Source organism: Schistosoma haematobium, chromosome 1, assembly GCF_000699445.3.
Source record: "Schistosoma haematobium chromosome 1, whole genome shotgun sequence".
Lineage (NCBI taxonomy): Eukaryota > Metazoa > Platyhelminthes > Trematoda > Strigeidida > Schistosomatidae > Schistosoma > Schistosoma haematobium.
The window spans coordinates 43,548,666-43,570,861 of NC_067196.1; the positions used below are offsets into that span (position 1 = coordinate 43,548,666).

Here is a 22,196-nt window from a genome sequence, read left to right on the forward strand (position 1 = left end):
AGCTAACTCAAAATCATTTTCTGAGAACAAAATGTAAAATCACACACAAGGAATTTACAAAACAAGAGACCGGTTGTAAAAATCTAATTATCCAAATAAAGCTACGTTAAATTAAGGAGATAAAAAGGCAAAATAATTCCTTTAAGTTACAGCAATGTTTCACTGATACTTTTGGTTTCGTTGTCATGACTGGCAGGAAAATAAATATGTGATAAAAATAAAATGTACAATACATAAGTGATTATGTGGTTTGGCTGTTTCACTGAAACAAAAGAAACCAAAATATAAAACAGAACGACAGAAATATTAATGTTTCACCAATTAAACGAATAAAATGCAGAAAACAAAAAAGCAAATAATCCATTTTATAGAGTTTGTTCACTTTGGCTTTATGTAATAAAGTTTTTACCAAGTTGTTATTTAGATAAATAGCTAACATGCATGCAGATAATAAAATAAATGCTTGCAGAGATCATTTATATTCAGGACAATGGTTTAGTAGTAAGTATACAACTAATAGGTATAATAGATTGACTAGGTTGTATGGTTTGCGAAGTAAATTCTAGTGTTGGACGGGTAAAACTAAGAGTAGAACCAGGATGAATAGACATGATTGGGACTGGGAGAAATCCGGATACAGTAGTCAATGAACAAGGTGAAATTGTTGGTATAGTGATACATTCACTACTATCTATTCGACTGCTGTTATTATAATTACTGATACAATTATTAACAATAACAGTCGCAGCAGGAGTAGTAGTCATAGCACCAGCTCTAAGAGTTTGTGATGAATTATGATCTGGTTGCTCTGTTTTATGAACACGATCATTAAGAATTGTCGGAGTATGAGATTCAGAAGCGTTAATACGATGGTTTTCAGATTCAGTGCTACTAATAATTGCAGTAGATGATTTAAGAGGCAAGGATTTGATTGGTAAATCGGGAACAGTCCACACCCATTCTTCTCGTGTACTTAATGACCAAGGGCAAGAACGAGCACGCATAAACTCTGGAAGGAAAGCACGCAGTTCATCGTTGACATGTGCATAAGCTACCTGTAGTATAAAGAAATACGAATAGCAACAGTGTAGTTGATGAAAAGACTATGTGAAACCAATTTTTAAAGATAAATATATAAACAGAAATTAATATCAGTGTAATAAAAACTTACCTGTGATTCAGTAAAACTAACACCACAACCAGAACAAGTAAATTTCGTCCGCTTTTCTGGACCGTTTTCAATAGCGGATATTGGCTGATAGCGAAGATGTAGTTCAATAGAACGGAATAGAGCAGCTTCTACACGTTTAGCATCTTTGTAGTGAACACCAGAACGTATACGCATACCATCAGAAAAGTATCGGCCTATTTGTCTTTTTACATGTTCTGTCAGTCGTCCGTACTGTGATAAATCATGTTCGATTTCCCTCTATAAAATAAATAGTAAATTAAACTAGATATGTAAAATATACTGAGGTACGAACTATTAAATAATAACTGAAATTTGTCACGTTAAATCAGAATTCGGTAATGTCGGATAACTAATGGGTTTCCTATTTCTTTCATGGGTCGAATACTAATCACTTGTGATTTATCAGGTTTTAAACCTAACTAGAAGACTGAATCTAGTCTAACATTCTGATAACATACGGATAAGAATTATTTATTTATTTGAACACATAAATGTTGGTACAAGGGGTCACCAGATACATATGCGCCACACAGATCTCATTTGATTTGTGTGAGGGCTGTGATACTGCCCGGGTACCCAGACCGAAGCAGGTGGTTTTCTTAGGGGGCCACACCCGGAGCCTTCGACCTAAAGGTCTGATACACAAGGCAGTGGAGCAACGTAAGGAGATGCAGTCCCATGGTAGCCGGTGACCAATAATTGGTTCATACGCCATTTGTTCCCTCAGGATACTGGAGCCCGTGTGCACCATTGGTTTGGAACCAGGGTTTTCCAACTCCCTAGGTGGAGTCACTGTGTCCACCAACCTGTCTAAAGCGTCGGACATTCGATTTTCGTCCTCTCAATTCCGTAAACAACACCCTGCCACGAGAAGGCAGTGAGTAGGAATTCTCTGACAGAGGCTATATACGCGTGGCCAGCATTTCGAGAGGGAGAGCGGACTCTGCCCACTCTCAGCCGTACCAGGGCATTTGGGGGCAAGTATAAGAATGAAAGTAATAAAATAAAGTATTCCTATTTATTTAATATATAACATGAAAATAAAGAGCAGTGCTATCACAAACAAAAATGTACGAAGTCTTCACACTGTAGATATTTCACAGCAGCAACCAGCGCATTCTCTATTGTTTGTTTTTGCGGTAATTGACCTTATCAATAGTTAGTTGCTTAGAATTTCAATAACAGTTGTTGCATTTTGAGAAAACGTGAACGATGAGAAAATCAGCAAAGTATAAAAATGTTGGTTTAACAGAAAAACTTAAATTTTAAAGGCAATTAAAAATAAACTATCGTGTGATTATTAATTTACGAATATAGTGTATTCAGTTAGATAGAACGTAGGGGAAGATATTTGTCATGAAAAAAAGATCTTAGTCGTTTTATTCTTCCTAAGAAGTCCGGGAAGTCGATTTAAGGGAACTGGATCATGAAAATCCACACTAAATTAAAGTTGTTTACTATAGTGCATTTAAATATGTAGTAATTTGCATAAGAATCGGCTAACTTACAGAAAGTAAATGCCTTGTAACTGCATGAAAAACTACTTCAGTACGACCACTATATATAAATCGCCTACACACTAAACATATGAACTTCTTATCAGATCGTGTAATCAGCTTTGACCAATCTTGCCAAACTACACGAGGTTGTTTGCCCGAAACGTGTCGATTAGGTTTTATAGAAAGAGTCGGTGTTTTTTTAGAATCTGAAGGAACAAGGTTGGTTTGAGTGCCAGAAGGCATATTACACGTCAAACTAGAGCATGATTTGTCATTACTACCAATAGAGGGTACACTTTTTGAACTTCTTTCTTTTTTTTCTGGAGATGTATTAGACTGAATTTCTTCACCTTCGTAATCTGACTCACTGGAACAGTGGAAGTCATCGTCGTCACATGAACCTAGTACAATACGCTGGGCCATGACTGCAGACTTGAAATAATCAAAAAGAGGTAAAAAGAGTAAAAAACCCATTACTTCAAAGATAATACAAAACTGTGAAACTTCTCATTCTATAACAAACTTACAAAATTGAAATATGAACCTAATTTATCATATCAATGGTATGTATTCTTCGTTGTCAATATTCAGAAATGTGTTGTTGCTCTACTGCAATAAGGTGCATTTTACATAGAGCTCTTGATCAGGTTTTGTATATTTTTTTGTTTAAACTTTAAGTTGGCTTACCTTACTGAGTAAAAATTCGTTTTAAAATCCTGTCATTAAAATTAATTAGCTTTAAAAATAGTATCATTAGTTGGTACTGAAGGTGAAGTGGACGTCTTTTTTATAGATGATCCCGCTCTGCTGAAGTTATGAAAGACAGAGACAGAAAGAATCTTTACCGATGGGAAAATATCTTCAGTTATTAAAACCCAACACTAGATGTTACACAAGTAATTTAAGAGTCTGTTCATTATGAAAATCAGACCGGCAAGAGAAGTCAATAAAAGTACGATTTACTAAGAGTCAAACTTTAAAAATCAAGGCGATTTAACTAAAACTGCAAGGTACCAACGAACCAATGAAAATCCAATGGTCAGATATAAATGCGTATCACCCAAAACTTATGACTATAAAGTACAGATACGCAAAGCTTCACGCCACTTCGCTTTATAACTGAATAAGCGGAATATGGTTCTCCATTGTATCATAGCTAGATTCATTCGTTTTACATTTTTCATCTTTTCTTAATACTGAACTAGTTTCATTACTTAATCGACCTTTTTATAAACCACTAGAACAAAGTCGAGTTGAAATGGGACTCAACGAATTACCACATACCCATAGATTTAAACTTTCAACTACAATAAATTATAAATGTAACATGTCCTATATGAGGCCCATATCTGTGACCATGAATTTAGTTTATTATGTTGTGAAACAACAAAATCTCTTCTTCGGGAAAATAAAACAATTTTTAAAAATGAAACTAACTTGTTCATCCGCCTTACGCTTTCTCAAGTGAACTGTAATGTGATCTTTTATTTGAACGTGATTAGTTGATGATACACCACAAACAGAACAGGTGAAGATTTGCAGCTCGAAAAAATGAACTCCTGAAGGATCCAAATGAACACTCATTACATGCTTCCGGAGGTCTAATGTTGATGTAGCAGCGAATTTACATTCAGGACAGCATAGTGAGAACACTGGAGCAGATTTAGGATGTTGAATACATTCGACGCTCGTCAGGTCCATAATCAATCACCTTAAATTAAAAAATCTACTGAAATTAGGAAACAGAAACTAATCAAGAAGTCTGTTTATATTTTAAGATTGTATTATTAATGATTTTCCATAAAACACATCAATTCAGATAACCTGCTCATAAGGTCATTATTCGTTGTTTCATTCTCAGAACATAATGCCTGATCATTGTTTGATGCAAGTTCACCGGAGTGGAATATAAAACGGCTGTCTGGACAGACTTCCCAGCCTTTTCCTAAGAACAGTTCGAACACATCTTGGGAAGAAATACTTAAGTAACTACATAAGAAATCAATACATATGTGTGAGTATGCGCGAGAAAAAAGGTCTGTAATTGAGCTGAGCTGTCTATCACGAATTTGTTTGACCATTTGAACGAGAATATCAGGCTGTTTAGGATCTGCCAGAACTTGTGAAGCTCGAGAGAAAAAAGACTTCGCATCATTTCGCACAAGGAACCGACCAAGATCCCACAAGCACTTGATCGAATCATTCTCCTTAATTTTGAGCGGCATTCTTTTATATAAAAACCTTGCATTGATCAAATCAGATTTCATCAAATATAACCCCAAATATTGTAAATAAAAGTCGACTGGTGAAGGATTTCCCAACGATGTGGGACAAGACTTGGAATCAAAATTTAGGGTGTCCAGGCCTAATTCAAAGGCTACCATTTCGGCAAGCTGTTCTTCCAATACCGAGTCGTCTGACATTATTCTCCCCTACAGTAGCACACAGTCTAATAAAGCCGCGAGAACAAATACAATAACAAATATTGGATATGCGAAATAAATGGATATTATGAGTTTTCGACAGCTATTGTATGAGTAAAATACTACTGTTGTTAGTCGGTATTGATATCAAGCCTTGTTATTACTCTGCGATACATCCCCATCTCACATCAATTCCATGTTCAAATGATGGCTAGGACTTATTTGTTTTTTCCTGTTGATGTTAGAAAGGAACTAAAAAGCTTAGTAGCTTTGAAAAAAAGTGGACTGTATATCATTTGAGAGGTTTTTAATGATTGGCTCTCCGAACTTTATACTAAGTACTTTACAAGTAGGACATAGAGGACTATACTCCTTCGACACAGAAAAGTTGACTAAAGTCTTGTTAAACAGTAAGCAAAATAGTTCCAGTTTGGTACTTTTTGTATACGTCAATTAAATGAGGACGATGCATGACACTGAAAAATATCTTCTGACTTTTACACTTTCCGCTCACCGATAACTTTAGTGCCACGTAGAGCTAGAAGTGGGGTACTAGTTGCACTAAGGGTGCATATATTGCACACATGAATTAAACAAGCACAGTAACTATAAAAGAATATTGATTGATCACATCGGCAATTAGACAAAATCAATGAACACAGAGAATGTTAATTTTTATGTAAGGCGGAAAGACTAAGAACTTCAGAGTCGATGAGAGACTGCGTAGCGGATGCACAGATATTACAGGGACATGTAAAAATATGAGTATAATAATTAGAATCACGTTTATAAATAACGGTATAACAAGAGGGAGCATAACAATCTATTTATCAAGACGTTGTTATATCCTGGGTTCGTAAGATTTCCATCTTATCAGTGCATTATGTGCTTTTTTGAACAGCATCATAGCCACTCTCTAAGTGTGTGGAGCATTTTCTTCGTGACTAGAGTACAACAGAGTCTCTACTGGTTCTATTCTTTCCTTCCTTTTTCAGTCCACTGGGTTTCATATATGCTCAAAACCGCGAATTTGTGTTTTCTCATTTCCATAGCTAACTGACTGACCCTCCCAGTCTTCCACATTGCCCGAAAATTCCATGTACCTATACGAATTGTTGCTCTAGTTGTTATAAGGGACGTCAACTTCGTGAATTCGGAAGAATTTCGACTTTCACGATGAGGCGTCAAGTTTCCTTCCACAGAATGTCCTTGAACTTTGAGAACAGAGTTGGAATGGGTTAATTCCTTTATTCTGATTAGCGTTTTTTAGGAAGGTTGATTTCTACTCTATAGGGTGACTGACTCTACGCCCAACCCTCCTTGACCCGTTCTTGTGAACAACAGTAACCATAGAAAAGCTACAGGCGGAGTTGAGTAGCCTCTAGTCGCATTAGTTTTATGTGCTTGTGGTGTGAGGTATTTCTATGTCCCAATGTGTGCGACACGCTCAATAGTTGGGTAACATGTTGTAGAAATCAACTGAAAACTAAAAGGATGAGCTAAGTTAATAGATTTGAATTGAGTAATAGTTTGATTTTACCTTCATTGCCGAAGGACTCCTGTAGCGGTAAATAAATGCCCAAAATCAATAGTGCATGATATAGGCACAATAGTTATTATTAGGGATGCATAGCACTGATTATTAGATAATGATCTGGTGCGGATGCGTGTTCACTCAGTAAAACTAATGAGGTTAGTGTCGATGTTGTAGACTTACAGAACAATTTGTTTTGGGTATTTTAGTATCTCTACACTGACTGTTCGGAGGAGAAAAAGTGTGCCACTTGAGTCGTGTCAAGATCTGATCATAGCTCCCAACCTAGAAGTATCCACTAGAACTAAGAAGAATGACTTCAGTGATAAGTGTTGATAACGCTAAATATTTTGGATCTACATATAGTTCTGCGGTGTTCGTTCGAAATAATCATGATCAGGCACACTGAATAAAGCTACATAATTAGCTAAAAAGTTCACTCCACTAATGTGCTTAGTTTAAAAACCAAACGAGTTTTATTTTAATAATTGTTCGAACAGCGTAACCTAGACAACCGCGCGGCGTTTTCGAGGTTGGGTCAGCGCGTTCAAGGCCGTTGAAACGAAACGGCGGACAGATTTGAAAGGGATTACCGTTTTTACCTTGCCGTTACAGGTTCAAAAGGTCATGTTTAGACTTCTAGTGACACTTGCAGAGTCTTCTTAAACAGGACTGTGTTATCGCTGGTTTACTTCAGCGTTTTCCATCAATTAGAGTAATTTTGTTTCGCACAATTATCGAACGGTCGCCGATCTTGTTATTCTCTTCAGCTGTCTTGACACAGTAAACACTATAATCTCCCACAACACTCAATATAATTTTAGGATAAATGAAAGGCACTTCAACATGTTGGTCTCATGTTTGTTTCTTATGTGAATGGTGAAAAGTCCTAAAGGAGACAATGATATTGTTGACAGATATTATGAAGACCCAGCACGTGATATTTACCGTCTGAACATCAAAAAGCCCTTTAATCATAGTTTTCTGACGTTTGGAAATTCATCATCTCTTTCCGTTTACTCCAGCAGCGGCAACAACGGGGTTGTCGTTAAGAAAAACGTTTCGTTACGAAAAAACTCTTCCCAGCGGTCGAAGCTTTGTATAATTTTATAGTATGCATAAATTACTTGAAAAACTGAATATATGTGGCTCCTGGTATGTTTGGCTGTAGAATAAATTTCTTCGTGGTATTTCGTTTTTTTGTGTGTCCAGTATTCGGTATTTTGGTCTGAAGTTTTAGTCATGAGCTCTTCAGTGGCTGTCCTTGTGAAGAAGACTAAGTTGTCGAAGCCTAAGACGCCGGTCAGTCACCCGCCAGTAATCAACATGATCAATGCGGCAATAAATTTTTTTGTTCAGAAATTATACGCTCAACTGTTCGGCGATATAGTTTCGACATTTCGAAAGAATAACAGTTTCCCTAGTATCTATGTAAATACCCGAAGTTCCCTTATTTTTTCAGCGGCGACTCTAATTTATGGACGATCTTTGAACGAATCTTAAGCGAACTTGAGAAATATTAGCCAATCAACAAACAGTCGGTATAGAGTAAAAATATGTTATACAAAACCAAGGAAATAAAGTGGATACACTTATACGTGATTCAAAAACTTGTCAATGTTAGAAAGAGGTTCTAAGATCGTAATGCATGCAGCAGAGGAAATCATCCATACGGCTACAGAATGGTCGGCCTCTGGAGCCATGATAAAGTCTCAAAAACTCTTTCAGCTTCGACCACATAGCTTCAATATTGTTTATGTGCACTCCGGTTGTTGGGTGCACAAAATGCTACTTGTGGATAACGACACGATGCACATAACCGAGCCTATGTAGGAGTTTACACTCTCCAAACATCCGTATATATTGTAATGCCTGGCTGCAGCCAGTGTTATTGGTGCTTTTATTATGCAGTTCGCAATAATTTTCGTAATTTGCCTTAGTTGGGAATTATATATGGGGTTTTCATCACGAACTGACATCAGCTATAGTTCCAGAAATTTATTTAGCCAAATGGATGAAAGACTCGTGTTAAAATCCGAGATCTCTTATCTTGTACCTAATTATTTCGCCCACAAATTATAGTCCCGCCGTTTTATTTGTTATAGCCTCTCTATTATCACGTTTTATATAAAATTCCTTGTGAACCGATCGTACGTTAGTATTAATCACTGAAGTTGGCGCCGTAACCTTGAAATCTCTAAAACGCCTCTGATAGGCTCGTTTATAGATTAGTGTCGCCGGAGAAACCTTAGTAAGCCTTGGGGATACCTCACATTGTCGTCATCATTCCAAAATTCACTCCCCCTTTAACCAAAACGTTTATATTAACGGTTCGATTGTTATTAACATAGTATTCCAGTCAGACTAATCTGGGTTTCCTTTCAACCTTCTGTACCCAAGTCATGTTACTTGTTCACAAATAAAATTTTACACTACATTAATTTTCTGGTGAATGTATCTACCATAGGTGCAACGTGTCTTACACCTTGGAAGGAAAGTCGCCGCTTGCACGTGTTGGTCATTCAACTCATGCTGTGCGCATGAAATGTGGGAACACGGGCAACCGACCATTGGTTATAATGATCGGGGGTGCAGATGCTTCTGGAGTATTTAATGAAGCTTACATTCTGGATATAATATCATTTATGTGGTACACTGTTGATTTGGAACAGACAATTGATTTTCCAGGTTTGGGAAGGTATGAACATAGCAGTGCAATTTTAAACAACCAGGTGCGTTGAATTACTGCAGTTCATGCACATTTCATATTTACTCACAAATCACTTTGGTTATAAAGTAAGTGGTATGTTTTCAGAACGATCGTTTTATTTGACGTTAGATTGGTAATTTGAGCTTCCTAATTTTATAGCCTATTAAAATGCTGTACACAAATCCAAACAAGTGCATTCGGTTGCAAAAAATGGGTGTATTACTAATCAACTATTAAAATGGTAATATTCCATACTGCCAGTCTGTCCGAACATCTCATTTTCTCATGACCTAAAATGATAGACAAAATCATACTACGCAAACTAAAACCTATAAGTTAAGTAGTTCTAGTAGTCATATTTGTCATTATCACTAAACCAAAAGTTAAAGAAATAATATTGAGAAACGTGTAGGTATAAATTTGACAATAAATCCACTAATTTTGTCCCACCTCCCTTTATTTTATAACTAATGGTTTCTCCGACTCATCTAGTCATTAACTTGACAGCATCCTACGTCGATGTAGGTAGTAGCCTTACTTAGACACCGCATACCATTCACTACGATTTTATGTTATGCTTAAGTAAACAACTTAAGTCACCATTTATCCTCCTGACGGATGGACTTATTCGAAATTTCGTAGACGCTGTGACTCACTAACTGATCATAACATTTGTGTTTGGAGTAGGAGAGATAATTGGTTGTTATGACCCAGTCAATGTAGGTCAGTAACTGAGAATATGTTCGGGTACTACGGATCATCGTTGAACAACCGATTGTATGGAATTTTTCACTATAACTCGACTTCCTTGATTATGAGAAAGCATTTGACAGCGTGGATAGGAGAAACTCGTGGAACCTTCTTCGACACTGTGGTATACCTGAGAAAACAGTCAACATCATCCGGATTTCATGGGACGGATTACAGTGCAGAATCGTGCATGGAGGATAGCTGACAGACGCATTCCAAGTGAGGACAGATAATGATGCTTAATCTCCCCCTTCCTTTTTCTCCCGGTGGTTGGCTGGCTTATGAAGACCTCTACACCTGATAGGAAGCACGAAATACAATGGACAGCTCGGATGCAACTAGACGATTTTGACTTCACAGATGACCTATTCCTTCTATTCTATATACTCTAACAAGTGCAGATAAAGACATCCAGTGTAGCATCAGCCTCTGCATCAGTATGTCTCAACATACACAACATAGGAAAAGCAAGGTCCTTGATTGCAACACGGAGAACACCAACCCAATCACACTTGAAGGAAAGACTCTGGAAGAGGTGAAAGCTTTCACATACCTGGAAAGCTTCAACAATAAACAAGAAGGACCTGATGCAGTGGTTAAGGTAAAGATAGCATTCCTACAGTTACTTTTAGGTCAAGAAAGATCACCATTGTGGGACGCCGATAAGTATACCTGTGTCCTAGAACCTAACGAATGGTGAATATGTGGTTGATGCAGCCACGACCAGGTCTGAAACCAGCTTGATTCTCTCGTGTTTGCGGTTCACGAGTCTTAGTTACGCGTCCGATAATTATCGAGGCTAGTATTGTAGATACTATATTAGTTAAACTAATCCCTCTATGGTTGTCACAGGATGATTTTGACCCTCTCTTATATATTGGGACGGTAAGTGATTGTGACCAGTCAGATGGGATAACGTCCAACTCTCAGATTTTAGCTGAAATATCAGTCAACCTAATCACTAAACTTAGATCACCATCCTTAAAGACCTCTGGAGCCAATCCATCTGGACCAGCTGCCTTTCCTCGTTTCAGATTAACTATAGCCTTCTCAACTTCAGCAAGAGTTGGGGGACCTACTTCAATGTTCTATTCACATTGTCTGGGGATGGATGGTAGTTGTAGAGTCGCTGAAGGCCAGTTGAACTGTTCCCTAAAGTGTTCCGCCCATCGTTCTAAACGTCTGGACTGGGAGTAGATGAGAGTATCGTCTTTTTCCGAAATAATCTCACTTACGCTTGACTTATTAATTCCAGTTTCTTTTATTAGTCTATAAAGCTGTCTTGTGTTCCCTATAGTCGCCGCCTTTTCCATCTCTTTTGCTTTCGTTGCCCACCACTGCTCACGGTCGTTTCTTAGACTTTTGGTTAACCTAGATCTGATTTGTTGTCGCTCTTCATCATGTTCGGAACCTGATGGGACGAGTTTGCGAGAATCCATCAGTGTGATAGACTTTGAAGAAATCCAATGGTTCTTTGTAACTCTGTGGTTTAAGTCACTAATAGATTTCATTGCTGTTTCCACAGCTGTTTGTATATTTTTCCAAGCAACATCTGGGTCAGCCTTGTTTTCAGAACTACCTAAGTGTGACCTCAGTTGTTCCTGGAACCTACTTTTGGTTTTTTCGCTACTCAACTCAGTTCTAATGGGTCTTTTTAATGTGGCTTTTTTGCGTCCAGTGAGGCGCAAGCAGATGCGTGCCCGTACTAGGGCATGGTCGGAGTCAAGCAGGTACTCCAGAATGAGAGACAATCTTGTACCGACCCTCTCCAACGATGACTGATGGCAATATGGTCTATTTGAGTCCACCGTTGATTTGGGGTAGGGGGTTGCCATGTTAGACGATGTCTCTTCTTATGCTTAAAATTTGTGTTTGCTAAAAATAAACGATTGTCTGAGCACAGTTGCAGCAGACGGTCACCATTATCTGTTCGCTGTGTCGGAATACTAAAATATCCACCTAAATGCCTTTCTGTTTGGTTTAAACTACCTATCTGGGCATTAAAGTCACCTGCTACGAGTACTATGTCTGAACGTTTAGCTTTCTGCAGAAGTTCGGACAGCTTTCTGTAAAATTCATCTTTCACTTCATCCGAGCTACAGTCAGTGGGAGCGTAGGTGGAAACGAAAAAAAGGCAACGACGTGTGTCCCTCTCCTTCCGAGTTCTTACGGATCCGTTTTGCCGAACGGCACATAAACGACTGTTAACGGGGATCCACTCTAACAGTGCTTGTTCCGCCCTCATGTTTAGTGCTATGCCTACACCTGCCAGTCCACGAGAACTGGCCATCGGGTCACCAGATACACGGAGGGTGTATCTCGTCGGCTCTCCGTTTTGCTGAGATGAGGTCAAGTGAATGACCACACTAGGATCCTGTTTGCGTATTTTAGAGACACAGCATACATCAATGGTACGGGATTCTAGGGTTTTAGCCAAGGAGACCTGTTGGTCAATTTCACATAGGGTGAGTACGTTGAAGGCTCCAATGTGTAGTTTGCAGCGAGGTTTCAGTAGAACTGAGACAGAGTTTTGCGCACTGGGATCGTTGGCTATGGTGACACTTGAGGGGGGAGCCGAAAACGGAAGTTTAGAGGTAAAAGTCGATGTAGGAGGAATAATAGGAATTGAAGAGGGAGGTTGATTATGAATACAGTGGTCTTCAGTGCTGTTAGAGGTATGGGGGCAGTTATCGCTTCCCAGTTGCCCACATAGTGGAAGGGTCCTTCTGAAGGTACCTGAGAAGGAAATCGGATTAGAGGTGGTCTCAGTGATAAGGCTAGACGTGCATTTTTAGGGTCGACATTTTCTAACCCAACCCTCCTTGTAGGAAGGTAGCATGGCTGTTTTGATGGTTGTCTGAAGGAAACATCTTACTGTTGTCACACCTCTGTATAGTCAGCAGTACGACTTCGCCTTCGGACCTCGAGTTTGTTGCTTTTAGTCTTACTGCTCTTCAACCGACCTGCTTGACATGGTAGGACCTTGAGGAACGGTTGTTCCAGCCAGTATAGCTCGGTTGCTTCATCACGATAGGCAAGGTAGCAACAACAACATGTTAACCACTGCGCTACCGTTCTATAATGCACATGGTTTTTACTTCACACTTTGATTTTTAATAAATCAGACAATGAGGTATTACAGTTATTTCATGAAGGTATGTGACTGAACTCGAAAGTCACATGAACAAAGAATAATTATAAAAACACTTGATAGTTATCTAAAATAGTCGAATAGTTGATATGAAACGTGCCTACTTAATTCGAACGAAGGTTTAACAACTACAATTGTCGGTAGGTTACAATGAACATAGAACATGGCGAAACGAAATTATGATGAATAGCAAGGAAATCGAAATAATGTTGTGGCAACTATAATCCGAAAATTGGTTTGAGAAAAAGAGTCGAAGTATGTATGAAGGGATTGTGGAGTGATAAGCTAAAGAAAAATAATTAGCGATTTCGTCGACACCATTGTGACTGACTCTAAGATGTATTACCCAACACATCTAACCACTGACTGGAGTTATATATTTTTCTAAATTATCGATTTTGTCTTCCCATTTGAATTTAAATCTTAGTATTCCTGTAACCAGTCTAGATAATCATTCAGAAGAAACGATGTGATAAGTGGAGATGTATATAAAAAGTCGTGAATTTGTCTAGGCTCAAAAATTGTAAACAAATAAAAAAGGAAGTATGAGTTTAAAGTTTTACGTTTGGTGACCTAGATCTCGTGGCGCACATTAACCGTAAGACCCAAACCAATTATATACCATTTAAGCGATTCAAAAGATAGAATGCTCAGTTCAGAAATTATGTCCACAGTAACGTTGCATTAACCGGTACAAAAGTTTATGATGAATGTCAATGAGTGTGATAAAATGTAAATATTCAATCATATATATATATATATATATATATATATATATATATATATATATATATGTATATATATATATATATATATATATATAGTTTTGGTTCGGTAGAAAATGTTACTTATCGTTCATGTATCTGAATGAATGTTTTCTAGGAATTATTAATATTTGGTGGTGCAACGAAAACAGGTCCTTTGAGTCAACTACTCCATCTACAAATTCATTTTCTATCAACGCCAGAAAATCCATCAATTTATGAAAAGGGCAGAATCACTGCAAGCTTAACTCAAGATCGCATTCATACTGATATTCAACAATTCATCTATCATCCCCGCACACAACACTCTTCTGTTTCACTAACTGAATATAATCAACTCATAGTATTCTCTGGTGGGAATGTTGGTAGTCAGCCAGTGTCAGATGATAAAGTAACTACCCATTGATTGAATCTACTTATTTGATTTCCTTTGACCACATTTAATGCATACTATATAGGGAAAAGTACATACATGAAAGAAAAATCTTTGTTTTTATTATCGTTTTGTTGAGAGGTAGGATATGTGTATTGCTCTTAAGCTGATGGTTCCAGAGTCTCTAATAAAAATTTTAAACTGATGGCTAAACATTATTTCATAGATTTTACTTCTTGAAAATATACGCATTATGATATTCTTCATAATGTCTGTCTTGGAACTAACTCCCCAAATAAGTAAATATGTGTAGCCATATATTCGTTGCTGTTTGTTACTAGTTTATTAAACATCTTTATGTAACTGGTTTATAAACGGTGTGAAAAACGCCTAAACAGTCGTATTATATAAATATTGACCAGTAAGTAAACAAAATAATTTCCTAAGGGAATAAACTGAATTTATTTAACACATAGTATAGAGAAAATTGCAATATGTTTTAGTTGAATATTAAAATACATATCTCTAAGAAATAATATTGCAAAAGAAGGCTAATTCTATGTTTAGTCATATGGGGTTTGGATGAATAGCATATCCAGTTATGCTAGTAATATATTGAATCGTATTTCCATATAGTCTTAGCTATTCACTAGACCGAGTTATTGATGTATGTCTCTAGTGAACTGATATCAGAAGACAATAACCACTATCCAGATGAATAGTTTCTTAGAATAAAATAGTTCGTTTATGTGTACAATATTAGCGCAGAAATAAACATGATTAGATTCTATACACGGTCAGCGGACATCAGTTTTGTAGGTCACTTGTCAAGGGACTAGGATCTGACTATTATATATATATATATATTATATAAAGTAAACACAAATAGGGTAAACCACACAGTAACAAAAAATATCTATATATATTTTATAACTCTCCAAATTCTTGTCTTCTTATTGTTATGCCCTTAACTATACGATTATCGCTAAATAATGACTCATACACCAGTACGAGCAACCTAGAGTACTGGTTGGTTCTTTTCCCACCAAGTCCTGCCTGTTAAATCCAGAACACCAATATCAGCCTCCACGATATGAATCATTTATTTCAAATATACTTGGTTTATATATAAACCAAACAGAACACATCACACCGTAAAGAAAAAAAATTTGTACAAAATCATGCCAAAATTGGCTGTGATTGTGGGGGACCGTAATTAATGAACTGAGCATAAATTAAGAATGGTAAATCATATAATAATAGTTCATAGGTTATAATAAAGCTTATAATAAAACGAATATATATATATAATATTAGTTTATAAATAAATCCCAATATTTACCATTCATTATTGCCATCGAGATATAACACTTATATTCGTTTTCTTAACTTATCTTAAAATCTTAGCAATAATTTCAAATGACTCCCTTGTTCATAAAACATTGTTTGTATGAATGCCCAACTAGGTGAACTTATACAATGCAGCTTATAAATAATGGATTAAAGAGAAATTAACTTTTCACTAATGCATCTTCATATAATTATAACTATGAATCACTTTTTTAAAAGATTATGTAAACATATTTCTGAAACTTATTTCTTATTTAGTGTACTTTTGATTGTGGATCTTTTTTTTATAATTAGTATTGGATTTACCAGTTTAATTTTTTTTAAAGACATTTCTGTTCATAAGTTTATTTCAGAATATCAAAGAACCTAAATAATTTAATGTATTCTATATTAGGATATATATAGAAAGTACAACTTCAATCAGTCCACAGTTAAGATTACCAAATAACTACACTGAAAAGCCAGTACAATGAAATTTTTTTTGCCATTATCATTTATTCAAGCTGTGCAATCATGTTTATGACTAATTTACAATTAAAATGGTCTTCTGAAAAATTGGAGAACGATTACATCATATCACGTATCATATAGTGTCGCTTAACGATAGAGAATTTGACGAAGGATAGTAAGGTGAAGTATAAATCAAAAATGTGAAGGTGGTAATAATGAATTATTAAGATTAAAGAGTTTAGAAACAATAGAAGGATATAATAAAATCAAATTGCCATGTGTGAAAAGTGTGTGTTAGGGTCATAGAAAAATGATGGTTTGCATGTGTCTGTTTTTACATACAGAATTCAAGTTTGGAAAGGTGGATTACTAACACCTTTGCATTGCACAAATTATTGATTAGTACTCCCCTCAAACCAAATTATTTAATCTTATAAATGGTTTTGAAAGATATATCCAGTGGCGTCGTGCGACCATAGTTCACATGATATTCCAGTATTGAGCTATTGATAGTTTTAAAATCGACTTCGAGAACCAGAAAAGATAATGTTCAGAGATGCGTTTGAAAATCACTCGCATTACGTAGCCAATTTAACGTGTTTCATACAGCAAGATGAATGTACATACTATATTTAATTAAATTTTTGAAATCAAAGTTTTCTCTACAAATAAGTGTATATTTATTTTAAATTACTTATTATTTCTCTTCAGGTTTATATGTATGATAGTGAAATAAATTCATGGAACATTATACCAGTGGAAGGTTTACCACCTTGTTCACGATTAGGTCATTTAATACTATATGAATTTCCTTATGAATTAGCAAATTCAAATTATGAACGTATCCCAAAAGGTAAAATGTATATACACGGTGGAATGGTCAATGAAAAACTACTTGATGATATTTATGTATTAAATTTTACTAATCAAGTGAGAGAAATTTAATTAGAATATTATACAAGAAAATACTTTCTGTATATGTTAATTGTTTAATAAAGCATAGACAATATTACATTTTAATAGTTTCAGAAATATTATATTTAACTGCTAGTCAAAATACTCTCATCTGTAAGTTTTTAGTGGTCTTCATTTATTAGATAATAATAGCTCAATCGTTATGATTATATTATGTTGGCTTTTATATATCAAAATAATGCTTATTCAAGATGATATGATGATTCATAGATGTAAATAATTATGAACTTTTTGTCTTTAATTTGTTGAAAGAATGTTTAAACTGATAACATGTCAATTGAAATAGAGTTCCAAGTTATTGATTTTCAGTTGCTGATGTAGATTATTCTAAGTTCTTCCTAATCTAAAATCTTTCAAAAGAATTTTCTTCGCCACTTTTTTTTTCTTTTGGAATAGTGGCAATAAATATTTCGGAAATAAGCTTAAACGATGACCATAGAAACTCAAGATTTTGGCGAGTTAATATTGCATATTAGTAGTAACATATTGTCAAGCTCACTTTTTTGCTATTCCAAGTTGAAATTTCTGAAAACTAATCTAAGGCGTAGTTCAGTTCAGCTGTTTATTTCCTTAGGCTTCATCCTTCATCAGCTCTGTGATGTAACAGATAAGGCTTAGACTCCTAATTTTTGTACGAAAACACGTATGGGGATTACTTAGCTCTCAAAAATGAACATCCAGCATTTGCGTACACTGTATCACTGAAGCGCATCTGTCGTTAGTAATTTTACGCATTCATTATAATAATTCATAATTCGTTCTTCAAATCACAAAATCCTCTCCCATGACAGTTTCTCAAAAATGTGGTCACTTGTTTTAATATTGTTACCTAAAATTATTTCACTGATACCCAATTATAAATAAGCGTTTATTTTCGTTATTTTCAGTCTGATAATAATTTACACTTCAAAGGTATATGGAACAAACTATATCCGACTGATAAATTATCACCACTCACTATTAATCACGATAATGCGGAAAGTGAGTGTGAATATTTGGACCCAAAATGTATTGAACTTACACAGATTCCATCTCCAAGTCCACGTGCTGCTCATGGCGGAACAATTTTAACAAATAAAATTTATGAACAGGATACCAGTAAAATATTAATATTTGGTGGATTGTCATTAAATGGAGCGTTGAATGATATGTTCTGTTTTGATACAAGTTAGTGAAAATGTTAATGACCATAATAATACTTAAAACTCAATCGCATAAACGGTGTATAGGATAAGCTTATTGAAAATTTAAATACAAATTCAATGAATTTTTTGGATGGGTCTCTTTTGTTCTAATTAACACGTCCAAAAGGAATGAATTAATCACATTTCGTGAGTCTTGTCATCTATTATGGGTTACTGGCAAGCAAACTTTCAGAACGGATTCTAAAAGCTGGCGACGTTGCTCCACATACGGCACAGGAGAGAGTAAACTTTGTAGCAAACCCTTTTTGTATTTTTGTAAGCCTATAAAATGAAAATATACGACATGTGTAAATGACAGTTTTTGATCACAACTGTCTTTAGTCAAATATCTCATTGTACCAATGTGGAATGTATCAACTCATACATATTTGTATCAGATTCTACTTTGACTATGAGTGTCTTACTGCACCGAGTGATGTATTTCTAAATGTTCCATGTTCTGGTTTCGAGCGCTTAATTTCGTAGGCAAGTTATCGCCTCAACTAAATCAGTTATTTCCACATTTTATCAAACTAGTTGTCTTCATTTACATTGAAATAATTTCCTTTTTTCTTAACATCCAACCCTTTTTTTTCAATTAGGTACTAGACAATGGACTGAAATTAGATATGAGACTTCTGTATTACCGAGTCCACGTTTAGACTTTGCTTATTGTACATTCTCATTAATCGTTAAAAAGGATACAAAAGAAAATTCACCGATGAAAATTATATTTAGATCACCAAAAGGTATTTATACTTTCTATGATATATATATCACTGAGATCTGTGTATATTTCCTGACAGTGGTAGAATGAATTTCAGTCTATAGGTATGATCAAGTTAATACAATTACATGATTTCTAAGTAATTACCAATATTTACCTATACAATTTCACTAAAATAAGACTTGTGGTGATTAAGTTTTGTCGTTAGGCTACTTGACAAATGCATATTTGTGTGCTTGACTGCTAGCCATACTGAATGTGGGGTAGAGCAAATGATACCGTCCGTCTGACTCAAATAAGAGTACGAAGCTCATGTTTAGTGGTTGTAAGTTGAATGTATAAATCATTATGTTTAACTTGACTTTAGCAGGCTAAAGTATTTAGATTTTGTGGTTGTTAGTATTGTGTAATTAAATTAATTAATGGTTGTTTATGTTATACTGTAATGATTGGTTCTCAATTTGATTGTTATCTAGTTGTAGAAATTGAATCACTGTGAATAGGTTCCTGAATTTTTAGAGTGTTTTACTTAAATAGATCATCTAAAAGTACTCAGTTTCTTAGTATTTAGTCTTTTGTGTTGATCAAATTCTGTTGGTCAAGTGACTCAACATCGTTGTGTACACTGTTTCGGCAAAAATTTAGTAGAAAGCACTAAACGCAGGACTTTTGCTAGTTGGCAATCATAAGCAAGCACGTCTAAAATATTAAATGAACTGAAAATCCTCTTGGAATTCAAAGCTGCGTCGGATATAGTTTTTTATTCTAAAGCATTGCGAACAGATTAACAAATACGCCAATCGGATTTGTTGTAAAATGACAAAATTCCCTAAAAATGCACTTAAATAGCGTCAAGTATTTTGTGTTCTTGTAAAGTCATATCTAAAGCCCTGAAAATATTTTGGAATATAGATAGAACGGAATATGTAACCCCATTAACTCTTATATACAAGTTACTTGGTGCATAGTTTGATAAATGAACGTAAATATGTTGTGATTTGTACTGTTATGCTTTTGAATGTAAATGCACATGAACAGTCCTACTGATGATTATTGACTGGTTTAACAGCTAAATTAACTTTCAACCAACATTCCCTACTTTTTAATCTCGATGCAACAATCATGCTTCTAATGGATACAATTAGTTAACTTAATTCTACTTCAAATGTTCATATTTGAAGTAAAAATGGGATACAATAGACTGATTTCGTTTGTCACCTATCCATTAAACTATGTCTAATACTGGGCGATTTTCAACCCTCCGTATAAATCATTTTCATATTTGACAACCTTTGTGTTTTGAAATATTTTTCCTGGTAACAGGAATTCGATTTCTTAAATTGTTGTATTTTATTACTGTTATTTTCTTCAGATAATCAATATTACGATGATGTCGTTAATACTGATGAGCATGAAGATAACAATGATAAAGATCAATACTGTCAAGAGTATTTATTTATTCACGGCGGTATGGATACTCATGGTTCTATGTTTGATGATTCTTATCTTATTCTACTAAGTGAATATCAACTTTCTAATCCACTAAATGCTCAAACAATTATCCACCGAAGTTCTTCACATGGAAAATGTTAATACTTGTTTGCAGTAAATAAAATATTAATCTGCAATACATTATAATCCCCTCAATGCATGAAATTCCAAACGTCTATATGTATTCCTACACAACTTCAGAATAATTAAAATTTCATAAATAGCTTTTTTTTAAACTTTAGACAATTGGATGTTTCTGTTGACTAGGTATTTAGGACATAATTCTAACTGGACATTCTGTTCTAAATATGGAACTCATTTTTTACCGTTCATCTTTTTTATTTAAATAAAATGATTGATTATTCTACTCTTATCTATTGTTCTCCTGTTGTTCATAGTTCTTAATTTTATTCTGTTTTATAAGATTGTATATAGGGTTTATTTGATCATGGATTTCCTATTGAATTTGAAATATGCGCAATCATTAGTAATAAAAAAACACTAGCTGCTATCTTTGCTTGGGACAGAATGTTCGCTTATTTCCACCATCAATATTTAGGTAATTAACTACAGTGTCTTCGAGGTAAATATCTTAAAAGTGTCATAAAATTAATCAGGAATAAGTACCGATGTATAAAATTAATTCCTGATTAAGATAATGAGAAAGCACGGTACAAACATATGAGGTAGTCGAATAAATTTACGCTGTTACGACTGAGTTTGTGTCATTCAACCGTAATATCTAACATATACTCCCAGGAGCTTACTTGTGCCTGAAAAGCTCAAACCAATTATGAGTGATTAAATGGATATTATCCCAAGAATTGCTTGCTACTAAATGGTTGTAAATCAAGTTAACCGAGAGTTAATATATTTATACTACTTACTATTGGTAAGTAGCATAATTTAAAACGGCAATTTCTACGGAAAGCTGAGTAATCAAGTTAAATTGTTTTCTAAATAAAACACAGGCTGTGTGGCTATTGATTTTAGCCGCCGGAAACTTGAATAGGCTACAAATTCACCGTAGAAGAGACGAAAATTAGTATTTGGGTAATTGTATACAACAGGTCTCATGAGGATTAATATTTGATTTCATTATAAGATTGGAATATTTATTGTTAGTGAAAGAAGAATTAAATTATAAAATCTGAAGAATATCGTTATAGATGTATGATCATCTCCACCAGAGTGAATTTGTTTCACAAAATGATAATAGACCAGGTAGAGCAATAAAATCTTCCAGTCAGTAATGGTCACTTTTATAAATGTTTGGTATGGAAATGTTTGCATTCTGATATATATTATAACGCGGAAATAGAAATATAAGCTAATGAAAAGAAGTCAGTGGAAATAAGGTATGTTAAAAACCTTTTTATGAATAAAATTCCAGTGTTTCATTTAAGGAATAATGAAGCCCTCTGAATTGAGATGAAATGAAGAAAGTAAACACTTAGCTGACTTTTTATTTGGCTTATTTTAAGAACTGTGATTCTGTGAATTCAGCCATATTTTTTCAATGGAATAATTAATTTTGGTTGGTTGTTATTTACAAATACCTTCTGAATCTAATTCAGTTATTCAAAGGTGTTATATTATCAATAAAGCTTCAGGGTCACGGTC

At 35.1% G+C, this 22,196-nt stretch overlaps 3 protein-coding genes across 5 annotated transcripts; 1 reads left to right on the top strand and 2 right to left on the bottom strand.

Annotated features, from left to right (window-relative positions):
- Positions 1-482: 482 nt before the first annotated feature.
- MS3_00009895 (uncharacterized protein) lies at positions 483-4,403 on the bottom strand (the record flags this gene model as incomplete). The annotated part of the gene is made up of 4 exons (XM_012943337.3): positions 4,129-4,403; positions 2,701-3,123; positions 1,172-1,429; positions 483-1,055 (listed from the first exon to the last, which is right to left on the bottom strand). Exons 1-4 carry the CDS (start codon positions 4,390-4,392, stop codon positions 483-485), a joined length of 1,518 nt encoding a protein of 505 aa, XP_012798791.1. The 5' UTR covers positions 4,393-4,403.
- A 75-nt stretch (positions 4,404-4,478) lies between these two features.
- Positions 4,479-5,114, bottom strand: COPS8 (COP9 signalosome complex subunit 8; the record flags this gene model as incomplete). Its single annotated transcript, XM_012943338.1, has 1 exon — positions 4,479-5,114. The coding sequence occupies one exon, from the start codon at positions 5,112-5,114 to the stop codon at positions 4,479-4,481; it is 636 nt and encodes a 211-aa protein (XP_012798792.1).
- Positions 5,115-7,200: 2,086 nt separating this feature from the next.
- MS3_00009897 (uncharacterized protein) lies at positions 7,201-21,058 on the top strand. Of its 3 annotated transcripts, none has more exons than XM_051218307.1 (7): positions 7,201-7,803; positions 9,116-9,380; positions 14,142-14,414; positions 16,908-17,126; positions 18,059-18,338; positions 18,958-19,104; positions 20,455-21,058. In XM_051218307.1, exons 1-7 carry the CDS (start codon positions 7,763-7,765, stop codon positions 20,673-20,675), a joined length of 1,446 nt encoding a protein of 481 aa, XP_051074156.1. In that variant the 5' UTR covers positions 7,201-7,762; the 3' UTR covers positions 20,676-21,058. The 3 variants fall into 3 exon arrangements, with proteins under 3 accessions (XP_051074156.1, XP_051074158.1, XP_051074157.1); XM_051218309.1 differs by adding an exon at positions 16,141-16,376 and having other exon boundaries at positions 7,201-7,431; positions 7,473-7,803; positions 9,116-9,444; positions 18,059-21,058; XM_051218308.1 differs by having other exon boundaries at positions 7,201-9,444; positions 16,908-17,264; positions 18,059-18,841; positions 18,958-21,058.
- Positions 21,059-22,196: the final 1,138 nt, after the last annotated feature.